The sequence below is a fragment of the Muntiacus reevesi genome, chromosome 2 (assembly GCF_963930625.1).
Source record: "Muntiacus reevesi chromosome 2, mMunRee1.1, whole genome shotgun sequence".
Lineage (NCBI taxonomy): Eukaryota > Metazoa > Chordata > Mammalia > Artiodactyla > Cervidae > Muntiacus > Muntiacus reevesi.
In genome coordinates this window covers 255,064,739-255,080,643 of record NC_089250.1, presented here as the reverse complement: position 1 = coordinate 255,080,643, position 15,905 = coordinate 255,064,739, and the positions used below count along the sequence as shown (strand labels likewise).

The 15,905-nt window shown below is 37.9% G+C and overlaps 1 protein-coding gene across 4 annotated transcripts in view; it reads right to left on the bottom strand.

Annotated features, from left to right (window-relative positions):
- The window catches only part of DPY19L3 (dpy-19 like C-mannosyltransferase 3), a 72,762-nt gene that overhangs the window by 37,764 nt on the left and 19,093 nt on the right, over positions 1 to 15,905 (bottom strand). For all 4 annotated transcript variants that reach the window (XM_065925725.1, XM_065925726.1, XM_065925728.1 and 1 more), the window contains exons 4-7: positions 10,052 to 10,142; positions 2,872 to 2,993; positions 2,141 to 2,286; positions 79 to 202 (exon numbers count right to left, since the gene is read on the bottom strand). In XM_065925725.1, coding sequence (XP_065781797.1) covers positions 79 to 202; positions 2,141 to 2,286; positions 2,872 to 2,993; positions 10,052 to 10,142 — 483 coding nt within the window. The remainder of the gene's footprint in view (positions 1 to 78; positions 203 to 2,140; positions 2,287 to 2,871; positions 2,994 to 10,051; positions 10,143 to 15,905) is intronic.

Below are 15,905 nucleotides of genomic sequence, written 5' to 3'. Positions count from 1 at the left end.
ATGAACATCACATTTTCTGAAGCTTCTAAGATAAAACTGGAGAACTAAAAATAGACACAAAGGATTGTAAAAACTTACTTGAGAAAGAGGCTGTAAGTTTGGTCTCAGGAAGTATGTAATTGCTGCTATCTGGATTGCAAAGAACGGCAGCGCCCAGTTCTCTCTCAGGGGGATGGTAAACTCCACCCTCGTGGTATCTATTCTGTGCATGGAAAACACAAAGGGCCCAAGGGGTAATTTTTACCACCATTACCTCAAAGATTTCCTGAAGTGAAAGACGTATTACAGTAAGTATATTTGGATTTTGGTTCTTGGTTCTCAATAATTCATCCTTATCATCATCCCTGTAACATAAAACTGTCATTGAGAAAATTTAAATAACCTGTCCACAGGAAGACAGGGGTGGAACTGATAGCGTTTTATACTCGAGTCTTAATTTTGTCATTGATTAATAATTGGTAAAAATGGTACTGAAGAATTTATTTACAGGGCAACAATGGAGAAACAGACATAGAGAATAGACCTATGGACATGGGGAGAGGGGAGGAGAGGGTGAGATGTATGGAGACAGTAACATGGAAACTTACATTACCATATGTAAAATAAATAGCCAATGGGAATTTGCTGTATGTCTCAGGAAACTCAAACAGGGGCTCTGTATCAACCTAGAGGGGTGGGATGGGGAGGGAGATGGGAGGGAGGTTCAAAAGGTCGGGGGATATTTGTATCCCTATGGCTGATTCATGTTGAGGTTTGACAGAAAACAGCAAAATTCTGTAAAGCACTTATCCTTCAATAAAAAATAAATAAATTAAAAAAGATACTGGTAAAAACTGTTTGGCCCACTCCCCTAGAATGTGAACCCCCAGAGGGCAAGAACAGTTTTCAAGTTTGTACACCCAGTACCAAGAACCATTCCTACACACTAGATATCCAACAAATGTCTTTTATTTACTTTTAATAGAAGTAAATTTGACTTTTAGCTGGAATTATATGTTAGATTCAACTGTTAGGAAGCAGCGTAACAGCGATCTCACACTTTGCATCTTAATTCTGATTAACACTTAGCTCCATATGTGCGTATGCATGTGTGTATACCTTTCTATATAAATATATACGCCTAATAAATAGTCTCATATACATGTCTATGCATATAACTTAACCTTTTACATATATTTATATATATAATGTATACTATAAAACTCAACCTTTTAAGCTTCAATTATCTCATCTCTGAAATAGTAGTAATAATAGTACCTACACTATAAGGTTGCTAAAATAATACATATAAAGCACTAATGTAAAGTGCTTAGCATATAGTAACCACTCAATAAAGTTATAATAAAAAATAATTTGTTGAGGATTAACCAGTATTAGAACTCATGTTCAAATTTTAAGACTGATACTGAATATTGATATTGCTTTTACAGGTCAGGCAATAATTTGATATATCTTGACTATGTTTTTTAAAAATGCTATTTAATAATGCTCTGGTATTTGGAAATTAATATATATTAATTAAATAATATAAGAACTTCCTTACATTTGTACAGTGCTTTATGCTTTGCTAATTAGGAGATCCACACAATCTTATTGAGGTTGCTAATAAAGATATTATTAAACCTTAGAAATGAGATTTGTGACTAGAGAAATATTAATCACACAGCAAGTTAGTAACAGAATTGGGACTATTATAGATGATTCTCTTGATTTACAATTCAATGTTTTGTTCCTCAGTTGTAGACATATTAATACAGAAGTAGGGACTTTCTATGTTACTAAATAAAATCTTTATGAAGTAACCCAAAGAGAAAATGGTGGTTGTTTAGTCGTGTCCGATTCTTTTTCAACTCCATGGACTGTATCATGCCAGGTTCCTCTGTTCATGGAATTTTCCAGGCAAGAATACTGGAGGGGGGTTGCCATTTCCTTCTCCAGGGGATCCTCCCGACCCAGGGATCGGACCCATGTCTCTGGCATCACAGGTGGATTCTTTACCGCTGAGCCACCAGGGCTTCCCAAAGAGAAAATACTCTGACACGAATGTGGAAGAACAACCTTCTTTAACCTGGAAATGAAGTAACTTCATTTTCTAAACTTACACTTAGAAAGGGAGAAAGGAATACTGATTCCAACTCACCTGTTTGTGACGTACCAGAAGGCTGCTAACAGTCCTGAGAGCCACGTACCACTCAGGAGCCAGCTGGTTATGTAAAGAGCTGTGACATAAATTGCTTGGAGTCCAAATAAGGTGTAAATATAAAAATAAACTGGTTCTATGTATTTCTGTAAAAGGGAATGATAAAAAAAATGTTTGTTACAGAACTCCTACTCCTACTCATTGCCACTTAAAAAACATGCAAGTGGAAATTTAGTATTTAGAAGTTTGGTATTAATTCTAAGAAATAAGCATACATCACTCCTTCCCATGTAAAAGTGTGCTAGCAGCCTTCTTTCTCAATATCAAGAGCAGAAGAGGGAAGTTCCTGAGGACTTTGGCTTCAGATAAGTTTTACACCTAATTTTGTCTAGTATTCCTTTATTCAGGTGAAGAGGGTCACTGTGATCTGCTAATCTTCCAGGTTTTTTTTTTTTAATCCAAAGATAAATGAGGAGTGATTACACATTGCCAATTGAAAATATTTACCAGCTTTCAAACTACACACTTACAAGCCTCAAAGTATCTATATGTAAAAATATAAAATATAAATAAAAAGCAAAATTCACAATATCTAAGGAGAAAATTAGCTTGTTTTTATAAAATTGTTGTTTTTATATCAAGACAGCTGAAGATCAGAAAAACCTATGTGAAACATTTCAACACTTGACTTTCATCTGATATTAAATTCAATGTCACAGATCACAACATACCTGTATGGGTAGAACTCTATACAAAATACTGAGAAAAACCTCTTGGTAAATATTCATTCGTTGAAGGAGATTAATTGTCCTCATAGATTCCGTTTTGTTATCATATATTAAGCCACGAAAACCTAAGATTAATATTTGAAAATTGAGGAAAAGATAATTATTCATGCAAAACTATTCATAGATTCTTTAGTATATGTCAGAGAATGTGCTAGGTATTGGGGATATAATATATCCTATCCACAAAGAGCTTGGGCTTCCAAGGTGGCTCAGCGGTAAAGAATCCACCTGCAATGCAATGCAGGAGATTCGGGTTTGATCCCTGGGTTGGGTAGATCCCCTGGAAGAGTGCACAGCAACACATTCCAGTATTCTTGCTTGGAGAATCCCATGGATGGAGAAGCCTGGCAGGCTACGGTAAATGGGGTTGCAAAAGTGTGGGACACGACTTAGCAACTAAACAACAACATCCACAAAGAGCTTACCCCCCATATATCAGATGGACACTTGTTTAAATGTTTACACAAACATAGGTAAATTATAACTTTCGTGATGTGATAGAATCTTCTACAGAAATTTGCACAAGAGGATTTTATATTTTCCTGCCTTGCCTTCCTGTCATGAGGCCTCTAGGACCTCCCCAGGGAGAATATATGAAGCCTCCCTCACTCCCCTGGGATGGGTTTGGCCATATGACTTGCTCTGAGCCATGGCATGTGAGTGGATGTGACAGAGGTCATATCAGCAGAATCACTGCATGTTTCCACCAGCAATCTTGCTTTTCCCTCTGCTGTGATAACAGTATGTTCCCCATAGAGGCTGGATAATAAGAGTGAGAAATCAATCTGTTGTTAAAGAATTCCACTACTATAATTTGGTCACCTGCTACTGTAACCAAGTCGACTATTCAACAGAAGGTATGAATAGATAGTTCACAGAAGAACATGCACACAGTTCTTACACATTTGAAAAGATGCCCAACCTCACTCCTACTAGAAATGCAAATTAAAACATCACTGAGATACCACTTCTCAACTACCAGCTTGGAAACAATCAAGAAGCTTGACAATATATTCCATTAGTGAGCCTATAAGGGAAAGGAGTGTGTCAAGGCTGTATATTGTCACCCTGCTTATTTAACTTACACGCAGAGTACATCATGCGAAATGCCGGGCTGGATAAAGCACAAGCTGGAATAAAATTGCTGGGAGAAATATCAATAACCTCAGATATGCAGATGACACCACCCTTATGTCAAAAAGCGAAGAGGAACTAAAGAGCCTCTTGATGAAAGTGAAAGAGGAGAGTGAAAAAGCTGGCTTAAAACTCAACATTCAAAGAACGAAGATGATGGCATCCGGTCCCATCACTTCATGGCAAACAGATGGGGAAACCATGGAAACAGTGACAGACTTTATTTTCTTGGGCTCCAAAATCACTGCAGATGGTGACTGCAGCCATGAAATTAAAAGATACTCGCTCCTTGGAAGAAAAGCTATGACAAACCTAGACAGCATATTAAAAAGCAGAGACATTACTTTGCCGACAAAGGTCCATCAACTCAAAGCTATAGTTTTTCCAGTAGTCAAGTATGGATGTGACAGTTGGCCCATAAAGAATGCTGAGTGCCGAAGAACTGATGCTTTTGAATTGTGGTATTGGAGAAGATGCTTGAGAGTCCCTTGGACTGCAAGGATATCAAAACAGTCATTCCTAAACGAAATCAACCCTGAATATTCATTGGAAGGACTGAAGCTGAAACTCCAGTACTTTGGTCACCTTCTGCAAAGGACTGCCTCATTGGAAAAGAACCCGATGCTGGGAAAGATTGAAGGCAGGAGGAGAAGGGGACAACAGAGGATGAGATGGTTGGATGGCATCACCGACTTGATAGACATGAGTTTGAGCAAGCTCCAGGAGCTGGTGATGGACAGGGAAGCCTGGTGTGCTGCAGTCCATGGGGTCACAGAGTCAGACATGACTGAGCGACTGAACTGAACTGAAGGTGCTTTCATACACTGTAGCTGGGAAGGCAAAATGAAATAATCCTTACATAAGACAATTTGGCAACACCTAGCAAAATTACATATGCATTTGCTCTTTGATCCAGGAAGTCCAACTCTAGGAATTATTTCCAAAGACAGACTGGCAAAAAGACAAAATGACATAGGTACAAAGTTATGCAGCCAACTCCAAAGTCCATCAGTGGGAGGTGTTTTGGACTGAACTGCGTCTCCCCAGATTTCTATTCTGAAGCCCTAATCCCAGTGTCTGTATTTGGATAGGGGCTATAAGGAGGTAAAAGGGTTAATATGTGAGGTCATAGGGTGGGACCTTAATCCGACAGGACTGCTGTCCTTATAAAAGAGGAACCGACAAAAGGGGACTCTCTCCCTCTCTCTATGAATACACACAGCGGAAAGGCCATCAAAGACCACGGGAAGAATGGGGCCATCTACAAGCCAGAAACAGGCTTCACTAGAAACCAACCCTGACAGTACCTGATTGTAGACCTCAGGCCTCCACAACTGAAAAAAAAAAATTATACTGTTTAAGCCACCCAGTCTGTGTTATGTTGTCACAGCAGTCCTACTAGACTAATGTAGGGGTGTTATGGAGTCTTTAAGTGCCTCCCGTCCATGTCAAAGTCCTAGAGACCCCCAATGTGATGGTATTTGAAGATGAGCCTTTTGGACGTAATTAGGTAGAGATGAAGGTTATAAGAGGGGGAGCCTCATGATGGGATTGGTGCCCTTACCAGAAGAGACACTGGAGAGCCTGCTCGCTGTCCCTCCTCCTTCTGAGGGTGCAGAGGTGGCCATCAGCAAACCCAGGGAGTCCTCACCAGAACCCAACAGTGCTGGCACTCTGATCTCAGCCTGCCAGCTTTCAGAACGGTGAGAAAATAAACTTCTGCTTTTTAAGCCACCCAGTCTATGCTAGTCTGCTATGGCAGTCCGAGCAGGCAGAGAAGAATACCTGAATAAAGTGTGGTTACCCACACAAAGGGGTGCTGTGCCACTGCAAGAATGAAGTGAGCAAATAAATAAGGCATATCATGCTACTCTACTCCAGAGTGATTTCAGTCAAGTAAAAAAAATAGCAATATAAAGAATAGTGTGTACAGTAAGCAGGGATTTTTCTACAGTAAAAGGTAAAATAAAAATATATAAAATGTTTGCTTACATTGAAAATATTAACTGTGGAAGAATAAACCAAAAACTAATAAAAATAGTTACCTTAAGAGTAAGAAAAGAAACAGGGTGGAGATGAGAGGGGGACTTTCCTGAATGCCCCCTGTTTTATAGTTTTTACTTTGGAACCATGTAAACATTTAAAAAATAAGTATAAAAATATATATTAAAATGTTTTACAAAGCAATCCCTGAAAACCAAAAGCAAGATAAAACAAAGATACCTACTGAGTTGGTATTAAAAAAAAAAAAAACCACCTCTTTCTAGTGTTCTTGAGAATAGAGGAATGTGACTATAAATTTCCAGGAGGCCACATCCTGAGGACAAAAATCCCTGGTGGTCCAGTGGTTGGGAATCCACGCTCTCACTGCCATGGGTCCAGGTCCAGTCCCTGGCCAGGGAACTAAGGTCCCATAAGCCACGCGGTGTGGCCAAAGACAAAACACAAACAAACAAAAAATAAAAAAATAAAACAGAATTACAAAGACAGCTTTGTTTTTCAGGCAGTCACACTGTTGGTAGCAATATTATCATTTCTACACTGTAAGTATCATACACAGCAGCAAAAAATAGATGTGATGTTAATATCATAAGAAGTCAAAATTTTTTACTTAAATAAAAAAGATACAAATGTAAAGTTGAAAAAGCAAAACCTTCTTCTAAATTTGAACTAAAAATAGCTATATTCATATTTTCTCTCAGGGAAAAAAAAAATCACATTCCTAGCTCTGCTCACTAAAAAGGTCTGGAAACAAAGACCAACCTAGAAGCAGTAAGGGCCTTGGGTACCCAGAATGTGGTCTCTAACCACGTCTCTAGCCACGAAAGAGGACTGGGGCTCCTCTGGAGAAACAGCTGATTTCTAAGCCAGGGGTAGAAAACACACAAAATGGGTTTGAAACAACTTGTTATGTCAAAAACGAGGGAGTCTGCAAAGACTACAGGAGTCATATCAGAAAGACAGAAGCTGATTTGAAGAGCATCCCACTGGCCAAAGATTGGACAATTTGTTTTAAGAAGAATAAGGCAAAAGATTGAAACACATCAAGTATGTTAGAAATCCATGCATTTATGGTGGTATTTAAACAAGCAAACCTTTAGGGGATGCGAGAGATGTAACTCATTCTACAACAAAGGGAAAGCATCAATACTTATCCCATCTTTCCTTTAGGAGTTAAAATTCGGGGTTGCCAAACAGTTGAAGAGAAAATGTTTTTCTTTAGAGAGGAATTCCATCTGATAATGATAGCAGGAATTACAGACTTAGATTATCACCACGCTATAGTCATGACACAATGAACAGATTTAGGTGGTGATCATCAGTGGTGTCAAACCAATAGGTGAAAGGCTGAGAATTCAGTAACGGATGGCCTAGGCCTAACTCCAAAAGAAAGAACGGTACATTCCCTGATGTGGAATTGTACAACACCATCTATAAAGTATTCTTGCCAAAAAGCAGAACCTAAATCTGAGCAAGCCTCTAGATCTAACTGCCAATCAAGAGGGAATTCAGACAACAGAGAAACACCGAATGCAACCACTGGGGCTCCCACAAAACCCAGAAAGTGGAAAACTCTCAGACAGAGCAAACTGTGTTTGTTTTCAACAAGGAATTACAAGGAAAAAAATGATGGTAAGAAATCCATAGCTTAAAAGAAAAGACACTGCGAAAGATTGCAATGGATGAGCTTTACTTGGATCTCAAAAAACTACACATCACATCAAAAATCTGTAAGACAATCAGGAAAATGAGAATACTGAGTGGATATTTGATACTAAGTCATTTCTTATTGGTGACAATGACAAGTTGGTTATATTCACAAAAAGGAGTTGCCATTCTTTAGAGAAATATACTGCTATATTTACAGATGAGCAATATGAGGTCTTGGAATTACTCCAAAATAATCCAGGTGGAGGGTGGGGGGTAGCGAGGAGACAAGATTGGTTATAAAGTGGTAACCACTGTAGTTGAGTGATACTTGAGTGCAAACCCATTAGAGAGTTCTACATTTTTATATGTTTGAAAGTTTGTAAAAGAATAGTCTTTAACAAATGACTTAAATGAACTGAAAGATCAACTACTGCGTTCACAGTGACACTTAGAAAATACTCATTATTCGCCTTTAGAGCAGTTTCTCAACTTCAGCACTACCTGTATTTTGATATTTTGGTCCTGATAATTCTTTGTTTGGAGGACTGTCCTGAGCATTGCAGGATATTTAGAAACATCTCTGCCCTCTGCTCACTAAATTCCAGGAGCACACTCATTCCCTCCCCTCTAAGCTGCGACAATCAAAAGATCTCTGGACATTCTGGTTGTCTCCCAGGGACACAACTGCCCTTCAATAAGAACCACTGCTTTAGAGAATGCTAGAGAAGCAACTCGTAAGTTTGAGAACTAGTAAGGACAGTTGATTCTCATACTCACTGTAGTTATGTTCTATAAAATTGCAAAGAAAACTGAGCAATACTGAACAAGTAGGAGAAACAGGGTTAGGTTCTTCCAAGCTTCTGGTCATGTGTTTTCACCAAATGATCAACACATGACCTTGATTTATGTGAGTTTTTGTCGAAAGACACCATTTGCTGATTCATTAACATTTAACTCGACAGCACTCTAACTCACACCTGAACAAAGCTTATCTAACACATGTATTTTCTCCGTATGCCTTCACCACAGCCTTCTCACATTTAAGAAGACTATATAGCACTTCAGTGCTATGCCTGGGGATCGCTTTAAATATCAAAGTCATCAACAAAAAGCACAAAAATGCAAAAAACATGGCACTAAGCAGACTGTGAAAAGGACTCTGCAGTCTGAGAGCTAAACATGAAAGCCGTGCATCACCTTGTTCAGTTTCAGCTGGGAACACGCACATCAGGCAACTAAAATTTTTCACTGCTGTGCGCATGCTTGTGAATGACCATGAAAGAACCAAAACTATTGACTCTGGGGTTACAGATAAGTTTCAGTGAGTACATGAACTTGCAAATATTGAATCCATGAATAATGAGGGTCAACTATATGGGATGAGAAATCAACACTTACCCTGACATTTTTTTTTTTTTGATAAACTATCTCAGGGTAACCAAATAGCTGATGAGAAAAAGGTTTTCTATATAACAAAGTTTTGGCTAAGAAATGCAGGAGGAATGACAGTCACTTCTGTAACTATGAAATAAGGTACATAGCAATCGTCATCAATGGCTGCCAAAACCATTAAGTACAAGGCTGGTGGGTAATTCACCTTATTATGTTTGAATGTGATTATCTACACGGGAGTCAACTGATGAACTTTTATGGCACTAAAATGAAAGGCGGCCAAAATTTCAAGTCTCCTATTGTGATAAAATTATAAATACAAAACATTACCTGTGACAGATACTTGCCAAAAATATACCTGATTCCAAACAAAGCCTAGAAAAAGGCAATCCTCTGCCATTGCACCCATATTAAGGATATAAAGCATATATTAAGTAGGAGAGAGCCTTTTGTGGGGGTTCCATTAAATGGAGTAAAGGTAAACAGTACACACTAAACCACTTATAAACCCAGAAAATGGAGGAAAAAGGTAATTGCAAAATAAAGGAATGAATGGGGGCACTGGAGGCAAAAAAGACAACTGTAATTCTCATTTGCATTGCCCAAATGTCTCCTGTTTTCAGACAACACTCCTTTTAAATACAGAGACCTTTTCCAAAATGATCATGAAAAAGAAAACAACAACAGTAAAACCAAGAAACTGCAAACAGATAATTTGGGATGGAGTAGAGCTGAGATACAAAGAGAGGAGAGTTACATAAAATATTATATATAACTTCTTCCTGAGCAAAACATCTTCATAGAATGATTATGCTAAGGAAAAACATACAAGTACAAAGAAAAACTACACAAGCCCTACAAAACATTTAAAATGTATTAGTATATTTTGGCTTAAATATTGAAAAGAATGCAGCAGACCCTAAATAAAACTGTTAGTTGTGATTACCTTGCATGAGGGTAGGCGCCTGCAGCATCTGCTTGTAGTAGGAGTAATATAGTCCACATTCTGTTCTGAATGAGATTTCTCGCTCCACTTCCTGAAATAAAGTGAGGTTTATTGGGTTTACATGACCTAGTTTTGTTTAAACATCTACTGTCACTGGAGAAACAGGATACAGAACTAAAACTTAAAAAAAAGAAAAAAAAAAACTTCGGACAAAATAGTCTTAAGAAATCTTGGCAAATAAAAACAATGGAAGGCTTGATACATGCATGTGTATGTATAGCTGAGTCCCTTTGCTAGTTCTCCTGAAACGATCACAACATTGTCTGTTACTCAGCTATACCCCAATAGAAAACAATGGAAGGCTTGATACATAATATGTACATGTATGGCTGAGTCCCTTTGCTGTTCATCTGAAACTCACAACACTGTTAACCAGCTATACCCTAAAATAAAACAAAAAGTTAAAAGAACATAAACTACAAGGACATACTGTATAAGACAGGGAATATAGCCTACATTTTGTAATAATTATAAATGGAATACAACCTTTAAAAATTGTGAATCACTATATTGTATACCTGTAACTTATGCAATACTGTACATCAACTATTAATATGCTTCAATAAACAAATAAGCAACAGAAGGCTAATAATTATTGAAGCTGGGTATATATTATAGGGGTTGATTTTACTATTCTATTTTTGTGGATGTTTAAAATTTTTTCTAACCATTTTTAACAAAGGAGAAAACTAGTTCCATTTAAGTTAATGTTCTGGAGTTAATGTTTTTTATTTCATACAAATTAAAACCTTAAAAAAAACCTTAAAAAAACACCATTCTTATGTACTATTAGTTAGAAACAAAATAGGGACAGTAGAAAAAAGTCTCTCAAATAAAAAGAACCACAACTGCATTAGATACTCGCCTAAAAGCTAATAGTATTATATAAGATTGATAATCTTTTTATTCTAAGAATATGTTATTCTTAGTAAAATAGGGCAGATCTTTTACACGTGAATTTTACTCTGATAAGTGTAACCTTGGTGGGAAGACTTTCTTGTAGGAAAATGAATATAAGAAATATTAAACTGCTTTTATATAAATATTCAATTTTAGAAGAACTGAAAATCTAAAGTAGTGGCTGTTAGTCAATTCGGTTGCAAGATGCTTTTATGAAGTTTAAGATGTAAATCAGTAATACAAAATATGCAGGCAATTGGTAACAAGCATGGGGAACTTTCTGGAATCATCCTATTAATATTCCTAGACCTTATATTTCATATATATATATATATATATAACAATATAAATGAACAAAAATTTTTATAACCTGTTATTATAGATTCTTAACACCAGTATTTAAAAAGACCAGATTCTGTAACACACTGTCTAAAATGTAATACCATCTATGTTTTTTCCTACACAGCAGATCCATATTCCAAAAATGCAGCTTTACTGGGGAAGAAAAGCACAGAAAATCTTACTTTCTAGTCGATAACTTCTTTTAGCACATCTTTGCTTTCTCCATCTCCCATTATTTTTCAAATAATAATAAACATTTCATTAAAAGAATCATTCATGCTATTTATCTTCAGATCTGGAAATTATGCAATGTATTTCCTTTTGCCCTTAAGATACTTAAAGAAATATTTCTCCTACCTTTTAAAAAAGTATTATAAATCAATTCATGAATAGAGCACTGAAGAAATACTCAATTTTCAAAGTGTGTGTAAACATTCACTTAGTGATACTGAAACAAACTGTTATGTTTTATCATTATTAATTCTTCTTTTTTAAAAAGCCAGAAGATACAGGGTAGTAAACCTTCTTATATACTGAGTTGCCTTTCATAGAAAACAAACTTATCCTTGGGAAATCAAACATGAAATCAAACATTTCAGGCCCATGAGGTTCTGAAATGTAACTTCATGAGCACACTTGCTTTATAGAAAGGACAGGAAATGATACAGCTCTTCCAGTTTTTACATTTGCTACTGATTTCTGCCTGTCTGTTTTATACCTACAAAGTTTTATCTTAGCAGTCACATTAATCCATTCACCTTCAATCTTTAGGCAAAACCTGATCCATTGCTTTTGATAACATATAACTAAATTGTATCACTTGTTCCTAGAATGTTCAACCTCCTCCTTGATCAAGTAACCATAGAAGCTAGGAATTGACATTAAGCAAATATTAGCTTTTGTCCATACAAATTAAAAAAAACCAAACCATTAAGTATATTACATTCCTTTCCTCCTCTCCTACTGTCTTAAAGTGTTCAAAGTATGGCTGCCTTCAGTGGAATATTCTAACATCAAACTCACACGCCCAAACCAAACTGGAGAACCAAACCAGCCATTCACATGTAGGGGGCTCCGAATCTGATACACTTTAAGAAATAAAAGGAGACTGACTTCATAAAGATGAGGAAAAAAAAAAAAAAAAAAAAAAAACCACTGCTCCAAGTACTAAAAGCAGAAAGCCACTTTTGTGCCCCATCCTTTCTCTCTCTAAAATACCCAGAATGGGTAAAGAACAGAGGGGATCCTGATTAGTAAAAATGCATTTCGACATGATTAATTGGAAATCTTGGCACCAGCTGTATAGAACCAAATGCTGTACTTTATTAGACAGACACTTGCAAGTTTTACATCTGCTTCATGCTAGGAGAACATCTGCTTTACTCATTCAAACACTTTTCCAGTTTTTATACAGCAATTTATACTTTGCCTGGTGGACGGTGCCAGTGAAAATGTACACTAATGGAAGTTACCCTCTAAAGACTCTAAAATGAACAAATATAACGCTTCATATTTTAATTTGCAACTAGTTCCACAGGGGAAGAAGCACTGTTGAAAGAATAAGAAAACATGGTCTCTGAAGATAATGACAGAAAAAAGGAGAAAGACAAAAGATTGCATTTTTAAGAAACTGCACAGATAAAGCCATGTAAGTAGTAGTTTATATGGTAATTTAACAGAAGTATTAAAAAGAAATAGGCATCAAGAAAAAAAAAATGACAGCTCACAATTAATGATACACATACCCTGGCAACAAACAAAAGGTAACAAGCCCTTTCAGACAAATGACACCACATTTGCAAAGGAACCATATCATTAGCTTCTAAAAATCTCATGTAAATAACTTTTGTTTATAAAAATTGCCCCCCAAATAACTAGGCAACTGGTAGTGGAGAAGCCACTGAAAAACTAACATTAAAGATCACATTAACGTTAAAGATTACATTAAAGATAAATGTAACCTTTCAAAATTCAGTTAACAAATCATCTCACCAAGAAACAGTAGCTCACGATAAGACAGCTGTTCTTAAAGTTCTGTACAGGGAATCATGCCCTCAGCAAACATATTTATGGCACATACATGGTTTATTGTCTGGTTAAATTCATGTCCATCTGTTAGAACGGGATGATGCTTGCCCTAGAGTTGATTAAAGCAGTGACATGTGACAGTTGCCAAGCAGTGTTTGTGAGTAGGTTAGACTAGTTGAAGTGACAGTACTTCCACTGGGCTCAGTTGAAGCAATTATCCCTCGTTCTACCAGTTACCACTGTGCAAATTAACCCTACTTGGTCTAAAGACTCCTTGCTTTGCAGGAGTATTCAATGGGGAGATGTGCAAATTCTACGGTATCAAATAAATAAGAAAAAATGTTAGCATAAGGTAAAATGACTTTTAAAAAAGTGAGTGACTTTAGTACTTTTAGCCAAATGAGAATTACCTATTCTTATCACTGAACATTCATTTGCTGAGGAAATAAAAGGTGTTAAGAATTCAGTCCTTGACCCCAAGCAGTTTGAGTTTCAGTGAGAAAGAACAATGCATTTTTTAAAAAGGGAAATAACTATTCAAGGCAAGACTGGTATCAATAGAAAGGAATGACTATTCTTTGTCTATTCAACTAGCCTCCCAGACGTCACAGGTGGTCCAGTGGCTAAGACTCCGAGCTCCCAGGTTGCAGGGGCCTGGGTTGGATCCGTGTCAGGAACTAGATCACACATGACACGACTAAAGAGTGTGCATGCTGAAACTAAAAAAGAAAAAAAAGATCCTGCATGCCACAACAAAGACTGAAGATCCCCCGTGCTGTAACTGAGACCCTGTGCAGTTAAATAAATTTTAAAAAATGAATATTAAAAAAAAACACCCAAAAACCTAGTCTGCCCACCAGGTTCGGTGCTTCTGATTGGTATCTTTTTAATCCAATTGTCCTCCCCATTCACTCATTCATTCATCCATCAATCCATTCATTTATTCATTCAACAAATACCTACTAACCACCAACAATTTATAAGCAATCTTTTGCCGGGAGATTTAGCAGGGAACAAAAGAGGCACAAATCTCTGCCTTCATGGAATTTATAATCCAGAGCAGAAGGAGAAGAGAATAAACCAGTAAAACATAAAAGGCAAAGCAGAGAAGAGGGATAGGAAGGGAAGGGGGTGGGACTGTGATCCTGGAGGTGGGCAGTGAAGGTCTCACTGATGAAATGACGCCGACCAGAGACTGGAAGAGGTGAGGCAGTGGGGCCTGTGGAGGGCTGAGGGGAGAGCTCAACAGCCAGAACAGCCAGCATGCACCCTGGAGATCACTGGGAAGACAGGATGGTCTGAGCAGAAGGAACAAGGGAGGGTAGTCGTGTCAGAGAGGCTGAAGGGGCAGAAACAGAATCGGAGGTGTCAGGAGGGGCTGGGGGCTGCAGGCACACGGACTCTGGGCTCCTGCCCTGAGCTAGAAGGTGGGTGTGTGGGGAGGTGTGAGGTAGGAGTTTGGTTTCAGGCATGCTGAGTTTGAGGGTGAAGGGTTTCGAGCAGAGACATACACTGCCAAACATCTAAAAGAATCTCCCTGGCTGTTAGGCTCAGGATAGACTCCACAGGGGATCCAGGAAGGGAGCTGCTGAAGTAATCCTCGCAGACACAAAGGCGGAGGTTGTGAATGGTGAGCCGATTCTAGATACCATCAAAAGAAAACTTGAGACTTCCCTGGCTGTCCAGTGGTTAAAACGCCATGCTTCCCAACCCAGATGTCCATAGGCAGACGAATGGATAAGGAAGCTGTGTGTGGGACATATACACGATGCAATATTACTCAGCTATAAAAAAGAATGCATTTGAGTCAGTTCTAATAAGGTGGATGAAACTGGAGCCTACTATACAGAGAGAAGTCAGAAAGAGAAACATTAATACAGTATATTAACACGTACATATGGAATTTAGGAAGACGGTAACAACAACCCTATATGCAAGGCAGCAAGAGACACAGATGTAGAGAACAGACTTTTGGACTCTGTGGGAGAAGGCGAGGGTAGGATGATTTGAGAGAACTGCATTGAAACATGTATACCATATGTAAAATAGATGACCAGTGCAAGATTGATGCATGAGGCAGGGTACTCAACACCACTGCTCTGGGACAACCCAGAGGGATGGGGTAGGGAGGGAGGTTGGTGGTGGGGTTTCAAGACGAGGAGACACATGTGCACCCGTGGCGGATTCAAGCTGATGCATGGCAAAATCCACCACAATATTGTAAAGAAATTATCTTCCAATCACAATAACTAAATTAAAAAAAAAAAAAAAGACTCCATGCTTCCAGTGCAGGGCAGGGTGGGTTCAATACCTGGTGGGGACACTAAGATCCTGCATGCTGTACAGTGCAGCCAGAAAGAAAACTGGTGCGATTTCCTAAAGGATTTAATTTGGCATTTGAAAGAACTAGAATTCTCTAAGGACAGAAATTCTGAGCCATTGAAGGACAAAGTTGCTATTTACAGATTTGGTTTTAAGGAGAAACACCTGCAGCCAGGGAAGGTCAGGTGTTTTTAAGTCAGTT